General features: G+C 37.2%; 1 protein-coding gene across 8 annotated transcripts in view; it reads left to right on the top strand.

Moving 5' to 3' along the window:
- The window catches only part of LOC107657481 (supervillin-like), a 55,498-nt gene that overhangs the window by 26,405 nt on the left and 19,351 nt on the right, over positions 1–9,742 (top strand). For all 8 annotated transcript variants that reach the window (XM_016445574.1, XM_016445576.1, XM_016445577.1 and 5 more), the window contains 4 exons: positions 3,684–3,918; positions 5,933–6,065; positions 8,282–8,329; positions 9,169–9,234. In XM_016445574.1, coding sequence (XP_016301060.1) covers positions 3,684–3,918; positions 5,933–6,065; positions 8,282–8,329; positions 9,169–9,234 — 482 coding nt within the window. The remainder of the gene's footprint in view (positions 1–3,683; positions 3,919–5,932; positions 6,066–8,281; positions 8,330–9,168; positions 9,235–9,742) is intronic.

The raw sequence follows: 9,742 nt of genomic DNA on the forward strand, positions 1-9,742 counted from the left end.
GTGTGTGTGTGTGTGTGTATGTAATCAAAAGAGAGGTGAGTGTATGAAATTTCCAAAATGACATCTCTGAATAATTTGTGTATTTTGTGATTTGATGATGTGAAAGGAAATCAGCAGATTGTCATGTTTGGATTGTCCTTTGCATAGTAAAATGTGTCTAAAACTATAGATGAATATTGAAAACAGATATTTTTCTATCTCTGTATAAAGCAGGACATTGTAAAAATAGTCAAGTCACCTTTATTTATATAGTGCGTTATACAATACAGATTGTCAAAGCAGCTTTACAGTGTCTACCAGGAAAATAGTTTGTCAATAATGCAAGAGGACAAACTGACAAAAAAAAAAGTCAGTTCATTGTTGATTCTGTGATGTCATCCAGTTCAGCTCTCTGTAAGAACAATGCACATTTACTGATATATAGTTAGACACATACAGTGATACATGTACAGGTTGGTGACACATCATCCAGTATTTGTGCAATCCAGAAATTAAGCATCTCCAACTAAGCAAGCCAGAGGCGACAGTGGCATGGAACCAAAACTCCATCGGTGACAGAAACCTTGGGAGAAACCAGGCTCAGTTGAGGGGCCAGTTCTCCTCTGGCCAGACGAAACCAGCATGATGCATTTTATTTCCAGGCTGCAACACAAGTCATATTGCGCTCCTCTGGTTCCCGTGGTCTTGTCCCAATGGCCGTCTAGTTGTCTTTGCAGGGGATCTGTTTCTAGGGCTCATCTAGTTGGCATGGTCTCCGCTGACATTTAGGGCTGTAGAGGTCGTCTCTAGGTACTGATCCACCATTTGATCTGGATACGGACTGTATCTGGGTGGATACGGTGACCTTGGAATAAGAATGAAACAGACTAATATTAGTGTAGATACCATTCTTCTTACAATGTAACAAGTGCACTGGGTGTAATGGGAAGTGTTCCCCGTTCCGGTTGACCTAATTAATGCAGCCTAACAATCCTTTAACAGATTTTAATTATAGAAATGTGATAGTGTACTATGTGTATGCCAGATTAAAGAGATGGGTCTTTAATCTAGATTTTAACTGACAGAGTGTGACTGCCTCCTGAACAACGCTAGGTACATAGTTCCAGAGTTTGGGCACTAAATAGGAAAAGGATCTGCTGCCCGCAGTTGTTTTTGATATTCTAGGTATTATCAAATGGCCAGAGTTTTGAGATCGCAGCGGATGTGAAGGACTATAATGTGATATGAGCTCGCTCAAGTACTGAGGAGCTAAACTGTTCAGGTCTTTATAAGTAATTAGTAAGATTTTACAATGTATACAATTTTCAGTAGGGAGCCAGAGCAGAGTTGACAGAACCGGGGTTATATGGTCATGCTTCCTGGTTGTAGTAAGAACTCTAGCTGCTGCATTTTGGTCCAGCTGGAGTTTTTTTATTAAGCCCGCAGAGCAACAACCCAAAAGAGCATTACAGTTATCTAACCTTGATGTCATGAATGCATGAATTAACGTTTCTGCATTTAACATTGAGAGCATAGGTCATAATTTATGTATATTTTTAAGATGGAAAAATGTGGTTTTATAAATGCTAAAAACATGGTTTTTAAAGAAAGATTACTATTGCACACCTAGGTTCCTAACTGATGACCAAGAATTGACAGAGCAGCCATCAAGTGTTAGACAGTGTTCTAGATTATTACATGTGGAGGTTTTTGGTCCAATAATTAACCTCTGTTTTTTTCAGAATTTAGCAGAAGGAAATTAGTAGTCAACCAGTTTTTCATATCAACTATGAATTCCTTTAGTTTTGCGAATTGGTATGTTTTGTTGGGTATCATCAGCATAACAGTGAAAGCTTAACACAATGTTTCCTAATGATATCTCCCAAGGGTAACATGTAAAGCGTGAAAAGCAGCAGTCCTAGTACTGAGCCTTGTGGTACTCCATACTGTACTTGTGATCGATATGATACCTCTTCATTCACTGTTACGAATTGATGATGGTCAGATAAGTAAGATTTGAACCATGCCAATGCAATTCCACTAATGCCAACATAATAACCATACTATGATATGGTCTAAATCCTGGCTGGAAATCCTCACAGATACCATTTTGCTCTAAGAAGGAACATAGTTGTGAGGTTAATGCCTTTTCTAGTATCTTTGACAGAAAAGAGAGATTTGAGATTGGTCTGTAATTAACGAATTGTCTAGGATCAAGTTGTGTTTTTAATGAGAGGCTTAAAAACAGCCAGCTTGAAGGATTTTGGGACATATCCTAATGACATAACGGATTAATAGTATTCAGAAAATGATCTATGACTTCTGGAAGCACCTCTTTCTGTAGCTTAGATGAAATAGGGTCTAACATACATGTTGTTGATTTTGATGATTTGACAAGTTTATAAATTCTTCCTCTCCTATAGCAGAGAATGAGAGGAATTGTTCCTCAGGGGATCTATAATATACTGTCTGATGTGATACTGTAGCTGATGGCTGCATGGTTAGAATTTTATCTCTAATAGTATTGATCTTAGAAGTAAAGAAGTTCATTAAGTCATTTCTGCTGTGCTGTTGAGAAATGTCTGCGCCTGTTGATGCTTTACTTTTCGTTCATTTAGCCACTGTATTAAATAAATGCCTGTGGTTGTTTGTTTCTTCTAAAACAGACAAATAGTAAGCAGATCTAGCAGTTTTTAGAGCTTTTCTGTAAGTAGAGGTACTTTCCAACCATGCAACATGAAATACCTCTAGTTTTGTTTTTTCTACCTACGCTCCATTTTCCGGGGTGCTCTCATAAGGGCGCAAGTGTGCTCATGCTGTGACCATGTTGTAACTCAAACAGCATACTGTATAAGACTTCTTTTAAAAACATCCCCAAACTTTTGAATGGTGTATTTCTTTAAAAAGTGTAATTAATATTTTTAAATTAATTTAAGGGTCTCTCAACTCTCTTTTTAGGTCTCTCAAATGGAATAAAATCATAACTGCCAAATCTCAAAATCACAACCTAAAAAAAAAACATGTGAAAGATGAGTTATATGTAATTTCTAAATGCTAATTCCAATTAATTATTATTTAAAATTACACCATGCACTGTGGAGGCTTTTGCCCAGTTTAATTTTTGCATCTTACCCAAAGGTTCTAATTTGATTGTTCCACAAAAAGAAAAGAAAATACCGTGACCATGATGTGCATCTTACTTTCTTACTCTACAATTCACACAGTCATGTACTGTCTGTTTTATCAGAGATGGCTTGTTATGGTGGTTTCCTGCAGTGTCTGCTGTACATGTGTTCTGTGCTGATATCAGTGTGACTTTTAAAAAAGAGGTGTGGATAGGATATTATGTACGTCTGTTCTGTAGAGTCTTCCTGTTTTGTGTCTGTCATTCAGGCTGGTGGTTTTTAACTTTTCCCCATTTGAAAAGACAGAAAGATGTTTGAGTTACAACATGGTCACAGCATGAGCAACAAAGCTTGCCTTTATACTTAGAAACTGACACTCATTTACTGTGTAGCACTTCTTACATATTCATCACAGTTTTACTACGTGTGTATTCACATGCTCAAGCGAGCATCAACTCTTGACAGGACTAAATGTGTGTGCTATGTTTGTATGTGTCTGGTGGCTCCGCCTGTCACTGAGCTGTTATTGATTGTATCACTGGGGCTGCTCTAACCCTTTCCTGTGTCTGTGTTTAACAGATCTTCCTGTGCACACAGCCGCAGTACGTGCAGAGGCAGCTGTATCACAGGGCTCATCCTCTTTACAGAGCAGCTCTCTCGTACAGCACACGCACGCACAGACGCACACAGAGTCTGCCGGACACCTCTTGGAGGACAACAGGAGAGAAGAAGAGCAGGAGAGTGACTTTATAACAGAGGAGGGAGACAAGCTCTCAGACATCATGTCCGCCGGACAGATGTCCATCAAAGAGAGGTGAGTGTATGAAATCATGAAATATCCAGAATGACATCTCTGAAGAGTTTGTGTAGTTTGTGATGTGATGATATGAAAGGAAGTCAGCAGAATGTCAAATGTGTGTTTTCCTTTGCATATGAAAATTTTATAACTATAGATGTATATTGAAAACTGATATTTTTCTATCTCTGTTTTTAAGCAGGACGTTGTAAATTGTGTAAAACAAGGGATGCCTTAGACTTTTCTGTGTGTGTGTGTTCTACTTTGACTATTTGAGGAAAGTAGGTTGCACTCTATGTCTTTTGAATATATGTCAATTGAATAAGTCGAATTGTTCTTTCCATTTAGATTGAGAACTGGGAGAAACATTACATTAGAAATGGAAACATCAGATGCTCCAAGTCCTTATACAACATTTGTGACTATAAACTGGGTCATTGTTGATAGTAATGATGTTGCAGTAATATCTCCATGCCATCTGACTGCATCCTTGTGTTGTGGTCTGGCAGCAGGCACACAGATGAAGGAGGTCAGATATTAGAAGAAAAAATAAAACTAAATGAATGTTGCATATTCCAGTTCAGTGTAACTCTAATTGTGTATAACTCGGTTTATCTTTATTTGCATTGATTGGTTTATATTTAGTTTTGTCAGAGCTGTACTGCTGTGTCTGGTTTGAGATCAAAGTATTGTGTAACTGATGGGCATCTGTCTGCTGCAATAGGAAGCAAGCTGGTCAAATTGATTAATGACATAATGAAAACCACTCATCTGCATAAATATGTAACCACACTTTTAAAAGTTAAATGCATGTGAATGAGCATGAAAAATGTTATTGTTGCTTTTTAACTTTTCCAGAGATAAATTTGCGATATAAATTTCTGTTTGTCATGCATGTTTAGTTACACAATCCCAGTCAAAAGTTTCAACAAACCAATTGTTTTTTAATAAACCATTTTTTTAATTGCACATAAACAGACATTTGGAAATTATGTACGGACCAAAAAAATCTAAACTTAATCTGACATTTTAGCTGCTTTGAAGTAGGTGTAATTTGTCTAGAATACAGTACTGCACAACTTGGCAGAGAAATCCTTCTGGGTTGTTTTTCAGCAGTGTTGAAGGAGTTCCCATGCGTGCTTGGCTCTTGTTAGCTGCTTTTATTTCACTATCTGGTCCTTCTCACCCATTAAATGTTTTTGTGAAGAAATTTAAAAGTCTACACTATTATTAATTAGTAAATGCATCTACAAAATTAATTTCAAGCATTTAAAATTGTATATAAGATTTTTAGATCATTAAATCATTCATTTAAAGGGGTCCTATAATGCTTTTTCACTTTTTCAACTTTATTTAGTCTGTAATGTTGCTGTTTGAGCATAAAAAAGATCTGCAAAGTTACAAAGCTCAAAGTCCACTTCAAAAGGAGATATTTTATTTAACAGAAATCACTTTTCAAAAACTACAACGAACGACTCTTTTGGACTACATCGCATATTTTCCGGGATTTGTGATATCACAAATATCGACGAATGGGACGAGACCTGGTTGAGCTGCACTAGAGAAGGCAACGAGTGTTATCACTATGTCGGAGACACGCTAGCTTTCCCAAGGCAGACGAACTTAGTGGTTACATTCATCCGGTTTAAATCGCACTCAAATTGATTTGATTTTGACGCAATATTTACACTGAAGCTCACAGGCGGCTATGGTAAGGGGCATGACATTTCCCGACCAGGAGCCGAGTGCTGCCAATCACAACACACACTGGCCCAGCTAACCAATCACAACACATTTCGTATTTCAGAAGGTGGGCCTTCATTTGATACAGGAACTGTTCGAGCCGTTCATGCCAGACTGAGGAGAGAGGGGTTGTAATAATGTAAAATATGTAAAAACAAATATGATGTTCGAACAACCTAGTATGAGAACCTGTTCTAGTACACCCCCAAAACAAAATCAAGACTTTGTAAAAGAGCATAATAGGACCCCTTTAAGAATTCATGATGACACATGATTCTGTCCCTCACAGGCTGGCTCTGTTGAAGAAGAGTGGAGAGGAAGACTGGAGGAACAGGATAAATAAAAAACAGGATGTGGTGAAAGTTGCTGTGTCTGAAAGACACGCCCAGCTATGGGAAGTGGAGCAGAGCTTCAAGAAGAAGGTAACCTCTGAACCTTGAACTGTTCCACCTGACTGTACAGGTCATAGGTCATGGTACGTTGTCTAATTTCATATACAGTGTGTGTTCATCAGCTGTTGCGTTAGATTGATGAATATATATATTTTGTAACATCTTGTATTATCAGCTCAGGTTGATGCAGAGCAAATATCATGCAACTGGTTCATTTTTGTGGTTTAGTAGTTTAGTTTGCATTTGTTGCATAGTTCAGCATTTCATCTTAGAATTGGCCTTTGTGCAGTTGAGTAACTCTAAACAGAGAAGGGTTTGTGCTATCCATTGTTTTCTCATCTTGTATCATTTCACTTTATTCTGTCCTCTCTGTTTGCATGTTTTTGTGGTGTGCATGGGTCACTTTTCAGTTGTTTTTAAAATTGTATTTTATTTTGCTGCTGTGTGAAACTCAAGAACTCTAATCTGCACACGGGCTCTATGGCAGACAGGTTTGCTCAGAGCAAGCATTTTATTTACTTTAAACAGTGTAGTGTGATTGTTGATCATGAATGGAAATGATCAAATTAGGCTGATAATTTATTGTGACTGACATAAAAAAAATAAAGTAAAATTACGGCACAAATGTTAATCCTGGAGCAATAACAGGGGCCCGTTCTTCGTACGTCGCTAACTCAGTTAGCTGGATTTGATTGTTGACGATTTGTCATGATCTTGGATTATTTGGTTCTTCGAAGCTCATCCCGGAGTTGCTGTCATAGCAACAGGTCCTTAAACTTAAACCTGCTCGGGAACAGGCTTATTTCATGTAAACAGGATTAGATTAATTGTGAATCATGTAAAAAATGTTAATTAAATAAAACGGTGCACATTTCATTTATCTATTGTAACATTTATGTAGTTTTGTTCGCTTGGCTGTTTCCTTATAAAAGTAAAAAATGTTGTCAAGTTTTTCGTCAGGTGTCTTTTTTAATTATATGATGTCATTACGTTTCCTGTCTTGCCGCCAGCCAATCGCTGCATTGCTTATCGTGGTTTCGAGTATCGATACATAGCCCCTTTTAAACCAATCCATGGACGCGCAATTATCTCAGATAACTCAATCCAGCCAAACTAATCATCAACAACAGGTGCGTTCGAAGAACCGAAATAGCCAGATCCTGATTAGCGCGATGATATCATCTTGGATGTGACGTTTCATCTCGGATGTAATAAGCGACGTATGAAGAACGGACCCCAGGTGCTGTCTATGCTGTTGTGTTTTTACTAGGGCTAGTAGAGGTCATATGGTCATGAATGTGTACATTTTTGTAGCGAAGGGTTCTGGATTATTTGTATGTTTGATACAGTATGTTTTCTTAACCTGCATAATCTTTCTGCTAGTCCACTAATTTACTGCATGTGTTTTTTTTTTTTTTATATAATATAATTTATTACAATAAAACATGTTTCAAAAATTTGCATGCTTGATACTAATTCTCTAGAGCAGTGGGGCATGTGGTAAGGTTTCACATGCCTTTCTCTGTTTGGAATTATTTTGAAGACTGTTTCAGTCACTTCACTGCAGGGTTTTAATATCTTAGGTTGCATAAATGCTGTAATGTGATTTATTTATAGCATCAGCATTGGAAATTTGCTATCATTAGAGCTCAAACTCAGCTGACGATCTGGTAGATCAGATTTAGCTATCACAATTTCTTTAAAAGATTAAAAGATTTCCTTTTCATCAGCATGAAAGTTGGCGTGAAATTAAAATTCATTCTTTTTTTTTTTGACCTCGTAATTTTTAATTAAAATATCATAACTCGATCTTCCAGCGATCTTGTGGTGATGTATGCAGATCTTCTTCAAGCATTTAGTCTACTTAACCCTTCCCTTTCTTACAATAAGCTGCAAGCTCGCATTCAGATCTGCCTCTATTCCATCAACAACTGACAACCAAGTCCCGGCTCTACATTTTTCTTATCAATAAACCGTTTCACTCAGATGTAGTACCCTTAGATCAAAATACGTTTTCACAGTAGTTAACTATTACAATTAGTTAACTTCTAATATGAGTAGCATTTTAATAATATTGAGAATCGCAATCCTAGTTACTTTATTAATAGAATTAATACAGGTAGCATCTTCAGACTGCATAATAAACATTTATTCTTCACAGTAACCAGATTCAAGGTTAAGTTTAGTAAGTATCTGAGCTTTTAGTTGGGGATAATTTTTCCCATTCATTTCACCCCTTTTTCTAGGATGATGGGCTGATGATAGATGACTTTGCCGTGTCTGATCAACTTTGGGTAAGGCTGTTAGCCATTAGCCACTGTGCTAACAGGCTTAGCACGGGTATTGCCAGTGTACATGGGTTATGGTTTTGTTTTTGTGTTTAATCCTTGTAATCATGGTGACGTCAGTGTGCTGTCATGGTGTTTCGGAACTTGTTGTCAACTCCGGATTACCCAGTTGCTTGTGGTGGTGATTTTATTTGCTGGTTCCTCTCACATTGCTACCATGGTGACGGTATGAGTTCTGCAATGTCATAATTCTAGTATATTTTATCAGCCATTGTGGTGTTTTTTTTTTCATTTACCCAATGGTGATTTCACGGTTATGGTGTGATATTATTTGCCTTGTTCAACCGCTCTTATAGATAGGCTAAAGGCTTTGTTAGCTTTAGTCCTAAATTTAACAGACTTTTAGTTTTTTAGTCTATTGATCTGCCTCCTCAGGTACAGTATCAATTAATGACAATGATGAGCCTGTGAATATGTGATTTATTTACAGTACTGTCTGTATCTGCCCACTAATTTCATTTGAGGCGAGTACTTTCCATTGGGGTTTCTCTTGAAGCTGCTTGATTGACAGCAGATAGTTTGATTTCAGCATCATCAGATTCAGGGTGGTTGTACAAGGCTGGTAATTGTGTGTGTTGTACTCTAGATTTGACCATAGCATTCTAGCAAATTACTTTGATGTTTTCTCTAGAGGTCATGTGGTTATTTAGAGGTGACCTTTTGTCTAAGACTAGACCAGTATAACCTGCCTGCTGTCTGTCCCTGGACTTCCTCTTCATTCCCTCCTGCCTTGTCATGTATCTCTCCATCTTTTGTCTTGCTTCACCTCTCTGTCCTGTCTGTAGGATCCTGTCTTTTCCTCCTTTTCGTGTGCCTCTGAACCACTGGATCAAATAGCAGTCCTCCCCAAGGTGAGCAAGAACACTCAATGTAAACTTTCCTCCTCATTCCGCCCTCCGATACTGACAGCCGGCCTCTTCTCTTGACCACTAATATTTTTCTCTTTTTTTTCCATTTTTAATTTCTACACCATACTAAACCCTGTTAAATTTATGGTTAAAAAAACACGTCAGACCAGCAGTGCACAATACAAAATACAGGGACATTGTTTCAAGGATGGCATTTCATTGTCTGTATATTTTACCTGTGTGTTATACTTGCATGTAACGTAAAATAATGTACATAAATGGAAACAAAACAAAAAGAAGAAATATGATTATTACATAAATAACAACTGGCTTCTGGGAACATCCTTTTACCTTTTTTTTTTCTTACAAGTAAACAATTGTAACCGCTTCACTGAATATTTTATATTATGTACAGTATGTTTATATATATATATATATATATATATATATATATATGTATGTATGTATGTATGTATGTATGTATGTATGTGTGTGTGTGTATATATATATA

The sequence above is a fragment of the Sinocyclocheilus anshuiensis genome, unplaced genomic scaffold, assembly GCF_001515605.1.
Source record: "Sinocyclocheilus anshuiensis isolate Anshui unplaced genomic scaffold, SAMN03320099.WGS_v1.1 scaffold291, whole genome shotgun sequence".
Lineage (NCBI taxonomy): Eukaryota > Metazoa > Chordata > Actinopteri > Cypriniformes > Cyprinidae > Sinocyclocheilus > Sinocyclocheilus anshuiensis.